The sequence below is a fragment of the Ipomoea triloba genome, chromosome 2, assembly GCF_003576645.1.
Source record: "Ipomoea triloba cultivar NCNSP0323 chromosome 2, ASM357664v1".
NCBI lineage: Eukaryota > Viridiplantae > Streptophyta > Magnoliopsida > Solanales > Convolvulaceae > Ipomoea > Ipomoea triloba.
In genome coordinates, this window is record NC_044917.1 from 10,495,221 (window position 1) to 10,514,743 (window position 19,523).

Sequence of the window (19,523 nt, forward strand, 5' to 3'; positions counted from 1 at the left end):
CGGGACACATTGTCATCCCTATCGAAAATAGTCCGCTCAAAATTGACAAAACTGTCATTGACGACTGCCATTAGAGAATCTGAATAACTGATATTAGATGAGAATAGGATTCTAGTCAATATATTAAAATACAGAGAGAGACAAAAAATTATATATACACAAAAGTAATATCACACTATACCAAGGACTATATAGCCCTAACATGCTAAAGTCTTGTACAAAAGGAGCCTTCAATTTATAGGGTCGCTTGATCGAGTCTACTAGGAATTGAATGGAATTAATTGTGGTGTCTAGAGTCTTCTACGGATTGGGAATCATTCATTCTTCTACTTTTTTTGCAAATCATTCTTTCTTCTACTAGGAATTGAATGGAATTAATTATGGTGTCAAGAGTCTTGTACGGATTGGGAATCATTCTTTCTTCCAAATCTTGACTTCATTCAATTTTAAGGATTAGTTGTTCTTAAACACCTTGGACATGTTCAAGGCCTCTTCTGGAACCTATATTAGTCTCTTACTCATAGAAACATCCATCAGGAATCTAATCTAAGTCATCCTTTAATCTCCAAATACTTCATTCCTTCCCATTTGTCCTAATTACAAGGCAATATATGTAATTATGTAATGGTCATTTTTATTATATTATTAGATCTCACTCGTCTTACGAATTAAGATTCGTGAAATAGTTTCATAGGAGATCAGCCTAAAGGTTTAAAGTATGTGGTCTAATTGTGTCTAATACTAAAATGGTTCTTAATTAGTTAATAGTCTTTTTCTAAAATTATAAACCACTAAAACATATATATTGATTCCGACGATACGACATGACAGTACAACAATGTGTGCAAACTTAATTAATACCTTGCAATGGATGGCTATTTGAATGTGCGTTTTGGGTAAAATCGTCTTGTGATCCTAGTCAACAAAAGACTATAAACCATAATTCGAACTAAAGAAGGCCGATAAACAAGTCCTACAAAACATCGAACTTAAAATATTAAGTTAACTGCCCAACCAACTCGACTATGGTTGTCTAACTTAAATTTTAATATATATACGGATATATATATATATATATATATATACACACACACATATATATACACACACATATATATATATATACACGTGGGATTTTATAAATGATATATATACCAAAAATTGGCATCTGTATTTTATAATTTTCCATCATAATTTTTTTTTTCCTGTTTGATAAAAAAAATTGAAGATATATATCACCTTAAATTCTGAAAGGTTGGAGTAAAAGATGAGAAAGACCGATAGATGAATGATGGAGGAGCAATGAATTCGGTTAATTATGGTTGAAAGTATATGGAGATAACAGGTAGGCCCCATCCCTATTAGGCTATATCACTATAACATATAAAAGCTCAGTATAATTTGCCCAAGACTTTTTCCGATGACATTTCTTTGTACCTTGTGCTTTTATTGATGTGCTTTGCAAACAGAATGCCATATTTGCCCTTGCCGATGATCGACCTTCCAATTTCAGGCTGCTTAAATACAACTTTGACACTATTTTCATGGGCCTGCTTTGGATATTATATACGCACGCTATGTAAACATAATTTAGGCTTCAATATTATATTATAGTGATTACAAAAATAGTTTGGGTCTTGTGAAGCTATAGTGTTTTTACTTTTGTGGTGGACCAATTACGAACAAAATGTCTGACACATTATTACAAAAAGTAGTTTGGATCTTGTGCCACTATACTGTTTTTACTTTTGTGGTAGGCCAATTCCCAAACCAATGTCTGCCACATTACAATTTTTAATAAATATAGTTTGGATCTTGTGCCACTATAGTCAAACCAATGTCTGCCACATTACAATTTTTAATAAATAAACATACAAAAGAATATATAGAGAAATATATTATCGTTTCTTCAGTACCATCTTTGTGGGTCCAACTACCAACTATTTTTAAAAAACTTTATAATTATATCATTTCGAACGGGTAACGTCGGCCACCAAACACAATATTCCAAAACATATAAATAACATAATATTTATCTGACAATGAAAAGGAACACAATACCGCAAGTTACGGGAAAATATGTTAAGAGAACTTGTCTCATACTAATGCTTTAATTATTGTAGTCACGGACCTTTCTTTTTTGAAAGTGCTTTTCTGAGTGCACATAAAATGCAGCCTTTCTCCACGAGTTTGAACACCATAATATACCTCAAATTCCCTGAAACCTTCGAATTCTACACTGCTTTGCAACCTGTGAGTTCATAATTATTTATATTTATCTGCTTCATTAGGCAAATTAAGTAGGCCATCTTTATTTTTTTGAAGCCCTATTACACTAACTTGCCACTTTCATGGTGTGAAATAAGTTACATTACTTGCTTTTCTCAGTGCAGGAAAACCTTCTTTTCAACGTACCTGTAAACAGCGGCATGGCTTGCATCCATTCTGATAGGTGAGAATTCTACGCTGCTACACAACCTGTGAGTCTAAAATTATATCTTATGTTGTGAAAGTTAAGTTATGTTCTTGGTAAATCATTTTCTTTATGAAATGAATATGTTTGGGAAAAAAACAGATAAAGAAACTTTTGTTATATCATTATTATTAATTTAATGTATACTAAAATACATCTTCACATTACAAATGTAATTCTACGCCCCTTCACAACCTGTGAGTCTAAAATTAAATCTTATGTTGTAAACGTTAAGTTCTGTTGTTGGTAACTCATTTTCTATGTCAACTGAATATGTTTGGAAAAAAAAATTAGAGAAAGAACCTTTTTCCATATCGTTATTATTAATTTAATGTATACTAAAATACATCTTTACATTAGGAATCTATATATACAAATATTTCTAACATATATCTTGCACATGTCAAAAAATGTCTATAATCTATAACTGCATATATTACAAAGAACAATACGCGAATATCCAAAAGAGACATAATATAAATTTAAACTGACCTTCAAAATATATGATAAAGACAACATCAAATAACTAGCCAAACCCATCCACGGCAACAGCAAGGTGAATATGAGCTCCAACAAGAAATGAGGGGTAAAGAAAACAAAAAAAATGATTCTGTTTACTTCTCTGCCGAACGAAATGTTAGGGAAAAATGAAAGGAAAGGGTTTGCCCGGATCATCTTCTAATAATACATGAGACAGAAATATAGTAGGAGAATTTGGTACAATAAACATGTACATCAATAATAATAACAGAACATAAATTGGCAAGAAATAATTCGAAAATAACAATATATTCCGAATATAAATGAGAAATCCGAAAATAACAGTCCGGTAATAGAAATGAAAACAGTAATGGAAAAATCCAAGTCGTATATAACACAGTTTCCTTAAAACCAATTCGCTACCTCCCATGGTGCTAGGAGCGTTGTATTGTCGGTCTCCCAGGATAAAATGAATTACAATAATATAGTTGAGCACTCAATCTATATTATTTTCGGCGAACTAGAACAAGGATTGAATACAATGCTTTAATCCCAAAAGTTTGAAGGATCAAACTGTAACACCCCAATTTTCACTCTTACATTTATTACAAATCCGTAATAATACATCAGCGGAAACTTACATCTTATCAGCAGAAAACTGGGTGCTACCGTCACACCTAGAGTGAATTCTATCACCTCTTTGACAAACTCCACTCTAACTTTATCACCATTTCATAACTCATGTATCAACATGTTATAACATCATCATCATTCTCATAACCTCTTAGGTAATTTACAACCCCATCATCTAAACATCAACAACTATCAAAGCTTACTTTGATCTGACGAACATCAAACAACCTCATCTTCTAAACATCAATAATCAATAATGAAGCTTACACCATTTAATCTTACTTTCGCACCCTTGGACGCCCGGTGAACGCGCGTCCGCTACCGCGTCCACGGATTCTGCCTATTCTGGACAGTAATTCAGCTTGCGCAGTCCGAAAGATTGAACCGCTAAAAATAGTTCCCGAACTCTTTTCCACTTGAAATTTTTATGGTAGAACCCTAACTCATAGTACTTGATGTCCATAAAAGGTTTTGGTCATCTAGGCTCAAGAATTAACACAGAAAATTCCATTTTTGCCCTTGGCAGTGTGCTGTCCAGCATTTTTCCTCTCTAGACCAGTTTTGGAAAAAAAAATCGAAAACCATGCTTATACTACTCCAAAAATTATGCAATTTTATATGCAGCTTCTACACTTATAGAACCACATGTATAAAAAAAATTGAATCAAAATACCTTACCGATTTTACCCAGAAATTCTCGGAAGTCACTGCCAGAGACTATCTTAAATTCTTGTCAATATTTTCACAAGTATAAGCCTATATGGGTATAAATATAATAGGTACATGCATATACAAGCCATTATCATGTATACAAACATATTCATAAAACTCCTAATCTCATCATTTACTAGCAATTGTCCACTTTCAAGTAACTAAACCGACTTAAGAGATTTCTTACCTCAACCGGGTTCCAAAACTTGTAGGAGATCTTTGTAGATGATTTTTCCCAGATTTACCTTAAAACCCTAGGGTCAAAATCAACACCATAACAACAAATACAAAGAAACTAAGCTTAGATTCATGATCTAGGAAGGAATACAAAGCTTTTTACCGAATAAAATTGGAGTTTTACCGAATAGGTTGACATTTGTGAAGGAAGCTTGGCTATGGAGTTTGAAGCTTCAAGGAGGAAGAAGATGAAGAATTCCACTCTTCCTTTCTCTCTCTCATTTCGGTCAAGGAAGAACAAAAGGGAACAAGAGGAATAAATTGGCATTTGGCATTCTCCCTTTTGATGCAAGAATACTTTATGGGGTAGGGAAAAAAAATAATAAAATAATAAAATATCTTCCAACTTATCAGTTGGGGTCCAAACAGATAAATTTTCGGTGGAAAATGATCCNAATTGGCATTTGGCATTCTCCCTTTTGATGCAAGAATACTTTATGGGGTAGGGAAAAAAAATAATAAAATAATAAAATATCTTCCAACTTATCAGTTGGGGTCCAAACAGATAAATTTTCGGTGGAAAATGATCCAGATAGAATAATTTCTAAGACTAAAAATTTATTCCAGACTAACCCTCAAAATTGGGCTAGGTTCGGTACACCGCGAAATTTTAGCGATGTACGATCAAAATGAATTTTCGCTGCTATGGGCTGATTTAATTGAATAGGAAATTCAAGAATAATAATATGGTGTCTAATAATTCATTTCTTAGGATAATCGGGTCCGAAAACCAGCTCTTAAAATTTTACGGTTCGTGTTCCTTTCTCTCTCTCATTTCGGTCAAGGAAGAACAAAAGGGAACAAGAGGAATAAATTGGCATTTGGCATTCTCCCTTTTGATGCAAGAATACTTTATGGGGTAGGGAAAAAAAATAATAAAATAATAAAATATCTTCCAACTTATCAGTTGGGGTCCAAACAGATAAATTTTCGGTGGAAAATGATCCAGATAGAATAATTTCTAAGACTAAAAATTTATTCCAGACTAACCCTCAAAATTGGGCTAGGTTCGGTACACCGCGAAATTTTAGCGATGTACGATCAAAATGAATTTTCGCTGCTATGGGCTGATTTAATTGAATAGGAAATTCAAGAATAATAATATGGTGTCTAATAATTCATTTCTTAGGATAATCGGGTCCGAAAACCAGCTCTTAAAATTTTACGGTTCGTGACCGGCACGAACGATCGCAACTTAATAACCACTATACTTCCTTATAAAAAAAAATTCTTTTGAAGCCTCAATGGACCATTTCATGAATGTCATAGCCTAAGGAATATTTTTCGAACCTTAGTCTTACGGAAAACTTAATGACGTATGTTTATTTTATTTATTTTTTGATTCAATTTAATTATATAGTTATGATGAAAATAACTGAAAAAATAATACAAATATTAAATCAATTATAGGTTTATAATTCAAATAACAAAAATTAAAGTATAGGAAAAAAATCTGCTTAAAAAAAAAAACGATAAGACAAAAGAAACAAATGTTCAAAATTTATTTTGTTATTGCATAGGATAGTGGATGATGAGCCAGAAATTTTTTTTCCAACGAATTTTTTAACCATGTTCATTTGTTGATATTCTTTCAAAAGATAATCTTAATTGGCTTGACCCAAAAAAACTAGACCTAACCAAATAGGCAAATACAACCAAGCCATCCCAATTTTAGACCGATGCAAATAAATCAACCATAAACCCGATCCACATATGGTTATTTAAAACAATAGTCAATATAGATGCAGTAACCAATTGTTATTTTTTAATAATATTGCATTGATGTATATTATATAATTGAGGAAATACCCTCTGATTTGATCGGGTAAAAGTTTATTCATGTTCTCCTGAATTAGTAGGAGAAAATTGATATTTTGTATAGATAAAGTTGTAAATGGATGAATGGGAATTTTATTCTACAAATGTACCCATTACATCACTATAGTAACGATTTTTATAATACCAAGATAACAATTATATTATATTATATTTTTTTTATTAGTATTATATTGTCTGAGATCATGGGAGGAGAGTTTTTTGAATTGTAAATGCATGCTTTGTATCCCACTTTCATTTGTTTATTTCCACACCGGTTCAATCATGCATAAACCTACATTTTTCATTTGATAAATCCAATCCTTGTTTTACTTTAGAATTTTGGATGGTTGCCTACTTGCAACACAAATAAAGGAGACAAGAAGGAAATAATTCTCATGGGAAATCTTCATTTTTATTTGTGCACTTGGAATTTGAAATTTGGAATTTGAATCCTACACATCCTGATTATTGTGCTGCATGGAGTAAATAATTTCGAATAATGGGTGCTGACGTGCTNCGGGTCCGAAAACCAGCTCTTAAAATTTTACGGTTCGTGACCGGCACGAACGATCGCAACTTAATAACCACTATACTTCCTTATAAAAAAAAATTCTTTTGAAGCCTCAATGGACCATTTCATGAATGTCATAGCCTAAGGAATATTTTTCGAACCTTAGTCTTACGGAAAACTTAATGACGTATGTTTATTTTATTTATTTTTTGATTCAATTTAATTATATAGTTATGATGAAAATAACTGAAAAAATAATACAAATATTAAATCAATTATAGGTTTATAATTCAAATAACAAAAATTAAAGTATAGGAAAAAAATCTGCTTAAAAAAAAAAACGATAAGACAAAAGAAACAAATGTTCAAAATTTATTTTGTTATTGCATAGGATAGTGGATGATGAGCCAGAAATTTTTTTTCCAACGAATTTTTTAACCATGTTCATTTGTTGATATTCTTTCAAAAGATAATCTTAATTGGCTTGACCCAAAAAAACTAGACCTAACCAAATAGGCAAATACAACCAAGCCATCCCAATTTTAGACCGATGCAAATAAATAAACCATAAACCCGATCCACATATGAGCATGTCAGCACCCATTTATTCAAAATTATTTAGTCCATGCAGCACAATAATCAGGATGTGTACGATTCAAATTCCAAATTTCAAATTCCAAGTGCACAAATAAAAATGAAGATTTCCCATGAGAATTATTTCCTTCTTGTTCCTTTATTTGTGTTACAAGTAGGCAACCATCCAAAATTCTAAAGTAAAACAAGGATTGGATTTATCAAATGAAAAATGTAGGTTTATGCATGATTGAACCGGTGTGGAAATAGAAAAATGTAGGTTTATGCATGATTGAACCGGTGTGGAAATAAACAAATGAAAGTGGGATACAAAGCATGCATTTACAATTCAAAAAACTCTCCTCCCATGATCTCAGCATGCATTTACAATTCAAAAAACTCTCCTCCCATGATCTCAAACAATATAATACTAATAAAAAAGAATATAATATAATATAATTGTTATCTTGGTATTATAATAAATCGTTACTATAGTGATGTAATGGGTACATTTGTAGAATAAAATTCCCATTCATCCATTTACAACTTTATCTGTACAAAATATCAATTTCTCCTACTAATTCAGGAGAACATGAACAAACTTTGATCCGATCAAATCAGAGGTCAATTTCTCATATTTGATATCACAAAATATACATTTCAGATGCAATATTATTACCAAAAAATAACAATTGGTTACTGCATCTATATTGACTATTGTTTTAAATAACATTAATTTTTAAGTTCTATTTTTTTCTGCACATTATATTGTTTGTTTTCGTTACGTTTACGTTTTGTTAATTTTAATTTTGCTTCTGCGTGTTTAGCAAATATAGTTATTTATGATTGTTCAGTGCTTAGAGTTATGAACAACCGATTAAGAGGTCGTACAAGATTTACGCAAGATGAATTGCGTGAGCGTAAAAGAAATAAAAATAAAGACGCATGGAAAAAATTGTCCCAACAAAATCAAATAGGCGAAACATCAAACAACCATAGTAATGCCTCTGCGGATGACCAATTGGCGATTTCTTCAGGTGTTAAATGTCATCCATTTGCGCATTTTTGTTCAAACGTATTTGAAAGAACAAAAATCGATTTATTAGTTGGTGTTGACTTTTTTTTATTCTCATTTTTTCCGCTCGTGCTGCGGCCANAAATGTTGAGGTTTGTGCAACCATTAAGTCCGTCAAGTATATATACAAATATATTTATAAAGGCCATGATAGAGTTCGCATGTCTTTGGCTGATAACATGAGCGATTATGTGATTGACGAGATTAAAGAATACCAGAATGCACGATGGATTTCTCCCCCTGAAGCTGCATGGCGAATATATGGTTTTCCAATAGCCGAGCTAAAGCCCGCTGTTATTCAATTGCAAGTGCATTTGGAAAATTCCCAATATATAAATTTTTATGGACATGAAAGAATAATTCATATTGTTAGTAGGGAAGAAGCATGTCGTACCATGTTGACAGAATTCTTTTCTATGAATCTAGCAAATGAATATGCGAAAATGATGAATTTGCTTTATGTTGAATTCCCTTGCCATTTTGTTTGGTGCAAATCAACAAAGTCTTGGAAGCCAAGGAAACAACTGAAGGTCATCGGTAGGCTTGTAACTGTTAACCCAACTGAAGGAGAACGATACTATTTGCGAATGTTGTTGATGAACGTAAGGGCACCCACATCGTTTGAATCCTTAAAAACTGTTAATGGTTACTTTGCTGAAACTTTCCGTGAGGCAGCTGAAAAACTCGGACTTCTATCTGGAGATTCAATTATTGAACAATCACTAGATGAAGCGTTGCTATTCCAAATGCCATCGAGTTTGAGGAAGTTATTTGCAATGCTTCTGATCTTTTGTGATCTTTCAAATCCTCGTTCGCTTTGGATAAAATACAAATCTTACATGTGCCAAGACTTCTTAAGGAATGGATTGCACACGATTGATGAAAGTGAATCATTAGTCCTCAAGTTGATTGCAAACAACTTGCACAAAATGGGCAAAAACTTATATGATTACAACTTGGTTGATACGTTTACTGAACTTGATATAGCAACAACAATGACTCATGAAATAATGTATGAGCGAAGTTTGGAAGTTAGCGAGTCTGACTTGGCAGGCGTGCAGAAGTTGAATGCTTGCCAACGTGCAGCTTTTGACACTGTCATTGAAAATGTCTTTGCGAACAAAGGCGGCATATATTTTGTTGATGGACCAGCAGGGACAGGCAAGACTTTTCTATATCGATGCTTACTGGCGACGGTTAGATCTAGGGGTTTTCTTGCTCTTGCAACTGCAACTTCTGGAATCGCCGCATCAATACTTCCAGGCGGTCGCACTGCACACTCTCGTTTCAAATTGCCACTCGATGGGGATGATAAACACATTTGCAATATAGGCAAACAAACTGCTGAGGCCCGATTACTCAAAGAATGCAAATTAATTCTTTGGGATGAGGCTTCGATGGCAAATCGAAAGATTATTGAGAGTCTTGATACAAGCTTAAAGGATATTATGGAGTGTAATGATTTATTTGGTGGAAAAGTCATTGTATTTGGAGGTGATTTTAGGCAGACACTGCCAATTGTAAGGCATGGAAAAAAAGAAGATTTTATTGAAGCATGTTTAGTTAAGTCAAGTTTGATATGGCCACACATTCGACGATTGACTTTAACGCAAAACATGCGTGCACAGGAAGATCATACCTTTGCTGATTATTTAATGAGGATTGGTAATGGTTCAGAAAAAATGGATTTGCAAAACAAGATCAAAGTTCCATCTCATTTTCTGATTAAAAATAATGGTTGTAGACCACCATTAGATGTTTTGTTCGAATCTGTCTACCCAGATTTGGGCTTATTTTCCAATGATCCATACTCATTGATGGAAAGAGCAATATTGACAACAAAGAATGAATTTGTTGACGAAATTAATTTTCTCTTGTTAGACAAGTTCCCTGGTGCAAATAAGACTTACATAAGTTATGATGAACCAAGTGATTCAAAATATTTACATTGCCAAGATTATTTACACACATTGTCTCCTGCTGGATTGCCTCCACATATGTTGTGCTTAAAAAAAAGTTGTCCTGTGATCTTACTAAGGAATCTCAATCCATGTGAAGGTTTGTGCAATGGTACAAGGCTTATATGTGATGCGTTTGGAGATCATATCATAAGTTGTGTTATTGCAGTCGGAGAATACAAGGGTAAACATGTATTGATACCTAGGATACCACTTCAGACATCGAAGGATGATAAATGTGTCATTCCATTCAAAAGAACTCAATTCCCGATAAAAGTTTGCTTTGCAATGACAATTAATAAATCACAAGGTCAAACCCTAGATTTTGTGGGAATATACTTGAAGGAGCCAGTTTTTAGCCATGGGCAATTATACGTGGCAATGTCGCGTGCAAAGACTGCAAGTTCATTGAAAATACTTATATGTACAGATGATAGTGAATCCATTGTAGCAAGTTTTACACAAAACATTGTTTACCGAGAAATTATCAAGTATATTTCATGATGATACTAAAATAATTTATTATTACTGCATCTTTTTACAAGTAAGCTTGTCATGACTTTTATTCTTCTACTTCACGTATTTTATGTCACAGTCGAGTTTTGCATAACAACATTTCCAACTTCTTTTGTAGTATGGACGATCTTGTGTTGATACCAGCTGTTACTGTCGATTTACATGCATGGAAATGCAAAGTAATAGTTGTTCATAAACACAGTGTAAGAGAATCGAGATCTTCACCAGGCAAAAAATACAAACCAATTATATTTCAAGATTCTGAAGTAAGTCATTCTTATCATGCAAATGAATAGTATTTATATATTCAATTCATGTATTTCTAAAATGTGTATTCTTTACTCCGTATTAAAGAATTTTACATACAACAACTAACATAGCTTATAGACTTTTTTAATCTTGTAACTTTGTGCAGGGCAACAAAGTACAGGCAATGTTATATGACAATGAGATAGACGTACTTGATGAAAGGTTGAAGTTGCACTGCACATACACTATCTCAAATGCATCAGTAAAACCAGCTAGGGAATTCATCAATTTGCCAGACCCAAATTATAGAAATTTGTGGAACATTACAAGGAGAACTATGATTGAAGATGTTGTTGCTGGAGATGAGATAAACATCAACGAACCGGTTGAGCCACACATGACCCCATTTTCAGATTTTTACGCATGTTTGTCATCACGACAACTGATAAGTAAGCTTATTAGTTTACTACTGTTATCTATCATATTATATTTCTGCTTATATTTCTCCAAGATATATATGCGAGCAACCTCTCCTGCTATTTTCCAACTCATGACTACAGATGTGCTAGCTATTGTTATTTGCAAACTACCACGTCAATACATTACGACAAGGAATGGTCAACAAAATGTTAATGAGTTTGTGATCATCAATGAAGAGTATTATACTTTAACTCTTACTTATATTCAAACTGATTATATTTTAAATCTTAATNAAACTGATTATATTTTAAATCTTAATTGTTATGCATTCTATTTTAAAATATTGTTTTTTTTGTTAATGCAAAGATCAAAACCTGTTATCATCACTCTATGGGGCAACTTTGTCATGACTGAAGGAATTCAAATTGATTTACAACTTAGTCAAGGCAAATTTCCGATTGTTATTGCTCAGGGAGTTCATGTAAATGCATTCCAAGGTACTTGATGTTTTTTTTATAAATATTTAATACTATTAACGAACATATTACATTTTTACATGTGTTCTACTACTTAAATAGGTATTACACTGAGTACGAGATATGATACCACTATCGAAGTAAATCCACCCGGACAACATGCAACGGTTCTTAATAAATGGTATTTCTTCCAACTAACTTCCAAAGTATTACTTAATATTTATGTTGATTTATAAAAATATGATTTTTATTTCACAGGAAAGACAACAACTTAAGCGTTATCTACAAAACAATTGTAGACAAAACTTATCTTGACTCTTTTCTCACACTCTCAAACGCATTGCAACAACCAAAGTGCACCTTTGCTGAAATTGACAATGAATTAAAGCAGGTATAGAGTAATATATTTTTTCCAATTTCTCTATAGCATACTATAATGATTAATAAGCCATATTTTAAAAATAATTGTTTTTATAACACACGTCTGTTTTCCTGTAGAAACCTGTTGCATGGGTGAGAGGGAAGCTTAGAATGAAGAATGTTGGTCCGCTTGAGTATTATATTGGTTGCAACTATTGCAACAAGACAGTGAATTCCATCGAAGGATTAAAACTTCATTGCTTATACTGTGGCCAAACTGATGGTCTCACTGTCAGGAGGTATACAAACAGAATATACATCTTATCTATTATGTTAACAAGTTAACTTTAAACTTATTTTCACTCTCTTTGCCCGTTGTAGGTATAAGTTAAATGTTGAAATATCAGATGGTTCTACAATTGTGCAAGCTACTCTCTTTAATCATGATGTGCACCGGCTAATGTTGTTAGTTGGAATTGAAATGCCAACAACTGTTGAGGACAGTGAAATATTCCAACAAAAGTTAGATACAACTGTTGAGGACAGTGAAATATTCCAACAAAAGTTAGATGCTATTGATTTTGACAGTGAAATATTCCAACAAAAGTTAGATGCTATTGATTTTATTGTTGGTCTAAGGATAAATGCTCTAAATGAAGATCATCCATCAACATTGACTTATTCAGTAGCATGTATTTGTAAGGACATAACAAGAGACACTGGTGAACAACAAGCAACACCACATGCATGTTCATCCAACATTGTGGAAGAAACTTTTACGGTGGGCAATCCAACAAAGAGAAGGCTAGACTTCGATGAATCATCAAAGCATGCTATAGACATTCTAGAAGATGCTACAACTAAAGAGAAATCAGTAAGTCTTGATAAAGGTAAAAGGGCAAAAGTCGATTAAACAAGTTAGACGATAAACTTTTTTTAACGCATATGTACATTATTTATGGCTTGTATTTTGTTATCCCTCTTAAATCTATTTAAAATTGTGGTTGTATTATAAAACTTTTTTATTAGACGCTTATAAATCATGCATTACTTAATTATAATTATTAATAAAACATCTTTGTAATAGTCTTTCCCAGGAATCTAACAATTTCAACTGGAATCAACATGTCATGATAAAGCTAAAAAGATAACATTTTTATTGAAAGATGTTAAACATTTTAATTTCAATCAATAAGCACCCATAGCAAGTATTCATTTGAACATGATTTAATTAGATGGAAAAATGAGTAGCTAAAAATTTCATTCATAAAATTAAAGACAGGATAACAAGCTTAGCGTACAGATTAAAGAACTTAATTAATCCCTTCAGATTTGACATCAACAGTTGTAGATGAACTTGCATCATGTGCAGAATAAGAAAGCTTCGTCAAGTACTTATATCTTTTCTTCCTCCAAGAAGAGTTTTTGATTTTTATAGTTTCGAAACTAAACTCAACTCTTGGGTCTCTCATCATCCGCTCTTTTTCCATTTGTAGAACTTTAACCCTCTCATCCTGGTTAGATTTTTTCTTGAACTTACTCATGGTTTTAACGCTTTGAATTAGTCGATCCATACTTTTCAACTTCATATACGGCCATCGATTGACACCACATTTCCTGCAGATTTGTTTAAACTTTACATCCCCAACACCACATTTCCTGCAGATTTGTTTAAACTTTACATCCCCAACTTTCATTTTTCTTGCGATTTGTTTAAACTTTACATCCCCAACTTTCATTTTTCTTGCCGCCTGAGAAACCTTTACATCCCCAACTTTCATTTTTCTTGCCGCCTGAGAAACAGGTAAATGAAATAACTTAGAAAGCATTTCAAAACTCCATGGATCTTTGGGGGTAGGCTTTTCATCTGCAGCAATTATACCCGGATTAGATGTCTCTTGCTTTTCATCTGCAGCAATTATACCCGGATTAGATGTCTCTTGAACAACTTGTGCATCACCCTCAAAATCCCAGAGAGGTAAAGTAAAGTCATGGTATTGACCCTCAAAATCCCAGAGAGGTAAAGTAAAGTCATGGTATTGATAATCCCATATATAATCCTCGGTATTTTCTAAAGTTGAATAGATGACTTGGCTAGAAGCGGGAGTTGGAATTACCTCGTCATCATCCAGCCTCAAGAGCTTCTTTTGAGGCCATTTGGAGATTCCTAATTCCCTGCAACGAACCTTTAAAACTGTAACTCCCATCTTCAATTGAACGGCTGCTTCATTTATTGGTAAATGGAAAAAGCTTGAAATCATTTCCTTAGTTACCGTACTTGAATCACAAAACGTCCTCTTGACCCATCTTTTCTTATCATTCTTTTCAGGCATCACATCTACACATTCACCATCATCGACACGCTCATGTGTAGTGGTGGGTTCAACGTCAACAAACGGATCAATTTCATTTGCAATTCCTACTTCATAAAGTGGTTTATTTCCAATTGGTGGTTCAATAGGTCCTAACAGATCATTCTCGAAATCATAAAGGGGAGCTAGATTTAGCTCGCCTAATAATGACGCATCATCAAAATCATTACAATAAATGAATTGAGAATGAGAAGAGGACGAAGCATGATTCGCCATTTGACATGAAATATTATAAAAATGAGAAATAAAATCAATGAAGAAAGATGAAAAAATAGAAAATGTTGGGGAGAGCAAGGCAACAATCCCTGTAATACGATGAAAAAATTTGTCAGTTCTTAAAGATGCAAACAATACAGCTAATATTAACCTTGTACACTGAGGTTGTCTCGGATTTCAGAGGAAAACCACGTACTAACAAAAAAAGAAGAAGTGGAAAACCAACACAATATAACATCTTTTCATGCTGCATTTAGAATATAAAACTATAGGCCTAAATTTACACCAAAAGCGCAAATAGAATCTAGACTAGAAAAAATAAAGCAAACAAAAAAAAAAGTCAGGTTAACCTTTTGACATTTTTTTTTGTATTGTTTTTTATTTGTTTTGAAATGCGTGTAATTAAACTTGGAATTAGGGTCAAATAGGTCACCGAAGTTCAAACGAAATTGCAAATAGGCTATTGAAGTCAAAAACAATGCACTTGGGTCCCTGAACTACACAAATGTATGCAAATTAACCCAAAATATCTTGTTTGACTTGATCTTCCTATTATCACCTTTAAAAATAATATTTTAAAATAATTTTAAATAAAATAATTAATTTAAATTAAATTTAAGAAAAAAAAAGGAACTGCCGCAAATCTTCCTCTTTCAGTGGCCTATTTGGCCGTTATTACATTAAACTTTTTTAAATTAAAACTTTTTTTTTTACATGTCCTTTAGTCCTCCGAAATCAGCATATTGTTTTGGAGTTTAGCAGATATCCACGTACTTACAAAATCAATTGTCAAAAAAAAAACAGTATACCGTCTTTTCATACTGTGTTTAAAAGGTAAAACTAAAGTCCTAAATATACCCCAAAAAACACAAACTGGGATGCCAAAGAACTTTTAAACCGCGGTCTCTAAAACCAGACAGAATCAAATAAACCAAAAAAACAATTCCCTATTTACCTTTTGACTTTTTTTTTTTAAATTTATTCTGAAATGTGTGTGATTAAACTTTGTTTCCATTAATTTGTCAGTCCGACATGTCCTTTGCTCCTTTGAAACCAGCATTTGGTTTTTCTTATAAGAAAATTATGTTTGATCATTTCCTTACAGCCATCAATTAACCTTCCCTTTCACCTTAATTGTTTTATTTCTTTATACTTTAACATTTCCAATCAAATGGCAAATTATGTTTCATCCTCATCTCATTCTCATTCGCTTTCTTGTTCTGACTTTGAAGATACTTCCTTTTGGAATGAACTAAATCTACCTTCTCTTTTGCAGATTGAGAATGAGTTGTACACACTACTAGAACCATCTGTTGAAGGTGAACAAGTTATTGACGCTGAGCCGGTCGCCCAAGTTGTTCCACCTGTTTTACCTAAACCTTTGGAAGAGGTTGCAGTCGAGGAAAAAAAAAACACTCCGGTGAAGAAAACCTTGTGTGATTCAAGAACGATCACTAAGGAAATGATCTCAAGTTATTTCCATCTTCCGATTAGTGAAGCAGCGGTACAATTAAAGGTTGGTGTCACAACATTAAAGAATAGGTGCAGGATATTAGGAATTCGCCGATGGCCTCGAATAAAACTCTTGAAGTTAGAGGATGAGGATGATAAAGAAATTCCTATTTTTTCTCCTGAACAAGATTACCGTCCTTTTTTTAATCATGTTGAAAACCCCCCCTTGGATTATCACTTCAATAATCCAACTTCATCTCCAACAGGTAAAACTTTACACCAAATTCAACAAAGTTGTTGCTCCGCCGAACAATTAGATTTCGACTGGGGTCTTGTGAATGACATGCTATGTGGCCAGAACGATGTTTCACTTGAGGCGCCTCCAGTTGTACCAGAATTATCCAACTCAACTGAAATCATTGTATTTGACAAGAGAACCTCTAAACACTGGGGTTTAAATACTATTTCAAAATTCTTCCATTTACCCGCAGCCCAAGCAGCAAGGGAGCTCAATGTAAGTGAAGATAAGTTGAAGAGAATGTGTACAAAATTGGGAATTAAACGATGGCCATACCGGAAATTGCAAAGCATGGACAACCTTCTTGAGAACTTACAATATCTCAGCAAAGACAAAACATATGCTGTCAACAAAGAGAAAGTTATTGAGCTTCAAAAGGAAAAGGAACGAATGTTAAAGGACCCAAACATTGAGTTACGTGCAGAGACTCAAGTAATTAGGGAATCTTCAAGAAAGAAAAGAAGATATAAACATTTGATGGATATTGTACACACTGCTAAATATGACAATTCATGGAAACTTCATGGCGTCAAATCAGAAGTGATAGATGAACCACCTTAAGTTTCACAAGATCGTTATTGTATTCTCGATTTCATTGATAATTAAAGCTTTTCCCGTTCTTAATTTCCTTTTGTAAAAATAAAAAATTTAAATAAATATATACTTTTGGGTAGTAATTGTTTCATCATTTGTCATTTTATTTGTGTTTTATTTTGTTTTTTAAAATATATTGGGTTTTCCCCTTTGCATACTGCCAATTGACTCTGCCAGATGAAATGGAATGATAAACAGAGTTTCCTTTTGTACAAACGCAATATACTTGAACGAACATGCTTTTATGCAAAGCTAATTATATGTGACAATATCGTATGTAAATGTTGCAAGTAATTAAAAATAAAATTGAAACATATTAATATTATTTTACACTTACCCATCTCAATCTATTACTCTATTATGGTCATAATGTCAATATTACAATCTTTTTTTTTTTCATGAATAAGTTCAAATAAATATTTAATGTTAAACTTACATATATGAGATTACGTTGGGCCTTGCATTACGCGCAACGCGCGTATCTTGGCTAGTAAATATATATAAAGTTGGGAGTTATATAAAATGCAAGCATTTGTGTCTAATTACATTTCTTAGATATAATTAAGCATTCTGAAGAAAGAAGAAAGAATGGTGTCTTCAAATTCTTCTACCCAAAGTGACAAGACAGCTCAGACCCAACAAGTGGTTAGAGGTATCACTTAACATTTTACATTTATATTTTTATTTGAAGAAAATAATTGAATTTAAAATATTTTAAGTCTTATAATTTAATTAATTGATATAAACTATGTTTTGTGCTTTAATTATGTAAAATATATTTTTTTAAATCAACTTAATAAACTATGTTTGCGAGATTTTGTAGATGCATTTTTTGAAGGAGCGAAGTATGCCGTAGTTGCAGTTCTTGCTGTCGGCGGTCCCTTGGTAAATAGCTCTTTATTATTATTACTAGGCAATAAAAATATTGATAAGCAAAACTTATTAAATTTTTTTAGTTTAAATTATATTTCATAATTTCATAAAGTGGTAAATTTTAATTATCATATTTAAAAATTATAAAGGGAAAATAAAAAAAGTTATATTTTTAATTTGTTTAATAATATTGTAAACAGTTTTCTTAAATTTTATATTTACAAAAAAAAAATATCTATAATATCTACGGAATATAATATTAAGAAGTAAATCTAGTAAGAGAAAATAGAAATTTTCTTTTAATCTTTTTGGTGGTGATTATGTGCTCCTATCCTTTTTTGTTTTTTTAAAATAATAATTTTATGGCTCATATATGTTTATGTTTCATGAATATTGAGATTTAACATTATTGATTAAGTATTTCTGTTAATTATTTTTTGAAATGTCTAAATTCCTAACCATAAAGTTTGAAGGTGTGTTTGGTTTATCGAGTTATTCACAAGGAATGAGAATAAAAGTCACACACATTGTTTGGTTGACAACATTTTAATCAAATTATTTTTCATAATTATCCATATAGGAGGGTTGTCGGAACCTTAATGACATGCTATCACACGTCACTAATTGGTTTTTGAACTTCATTGCACCAGAATAAAATGTTGATAGATTTAATTGTAACTTTAAAAAGCTTAAGAGCCTAATCGACTTTTTACGTAAAGTTCGATGGCCTATTTGATGACTCTTTCCCCTTATTTTTATATCATTATATTTCCAAAACATTAAATTTAAAAAATTAGTCTTGGTAAACTTGTTTTCTAAGCTGAAAATAGAAAATAAATAATGAAAATAGAAAAGAAAAGAAAATAATCAAAATGGAAAGTTGAAGTAAAGAGACTAGTTTGTCATTTGTGGTCATCTTTACTCCTTTTCCATTTTACCTATATTTCTTACTATTCATTATTCAAAGAGATTCTCCCTCTTATTTCATTCAGAAAATCGCTCGTACTAGAATTCCTTCAGTTGGAAAGGCCGTCAATCACGCTGGTCAAACGTTTATAACATCATCGGGTAACTCCAAAACAAAATTACTTCATCTAGTTTAAATCTTTCTATTATATAGTTTTGAAAGAAAATAAAATTGTCCTCTATTTTCTTTGATAGTTTAATTTACTCCTTCCAACATTGTGTGCAGCTGCGATTGCCACTCTGGTTTTTGTTGGTGACAGGC

At 32.4% G+C, this 19,523-nt stretch overlaps 1 protein-coding gene and 1 long non-coding RNA gene across 4 annotated transcripts; both read right to left on the reverse strand.

The window, feature by feature from the left end:
- Positions 1 to 1,943: 1,943 nt before the first annotated feature.
- LOC116010410 lies at positions 1,944 to 4,800 on the reverse strand. Of its 3 annotated transcripts, none has more exons than XR_004096914.1 (5): positions 4,659 to 4,800; positions 4,485 to 4,551; positions 2,966 to 3,040; positions 2,416 to 2,478; positions 1,944 to 2,251 (listed from the first exon to the last, which is right to left on the reverse strand). It is a non-coding gene; the product is annotated as an uncharacterized LOC116010410 (long non-coding RNA). The 3 variants fall into 3 exon arrangements; XR_004096913.1 differs by having other exon boundaries at positions 2,966 to 4,136; XR_004096912.1 differs by having other exon boundaries at positions 2,416 to 4,136.
- Positions 4,801 to 13,733: 8,933 nt separating this feature from the next.
- LOC116004689 (protein RKD3-like) lies at positions 13,734 to 15,374 on the reverse strand. Its single transcript, XM_031244844.1, has 3 exons — positions 14,608 to 15,374; positions 14,251 to 14,283; positions 13,734 to 14,124 (listed from the first exon to the last, which is right to left on the reverse strand). The coding sequence occupies exons 1-3, from the start codon at positions 15,076 to 15,078 to the stop codon at positions 13,804 to 13,806; spliced, it is 825 nt and encodes a 274-aa protein (XP_031100704.1). The 5' UTR covers positions 15,079 to 15,374; the 3' UTR covers positions 13,734 to 13,803.
- Positions 15,375 to 19,523: the final 4,149 nt, after the last annotated feature.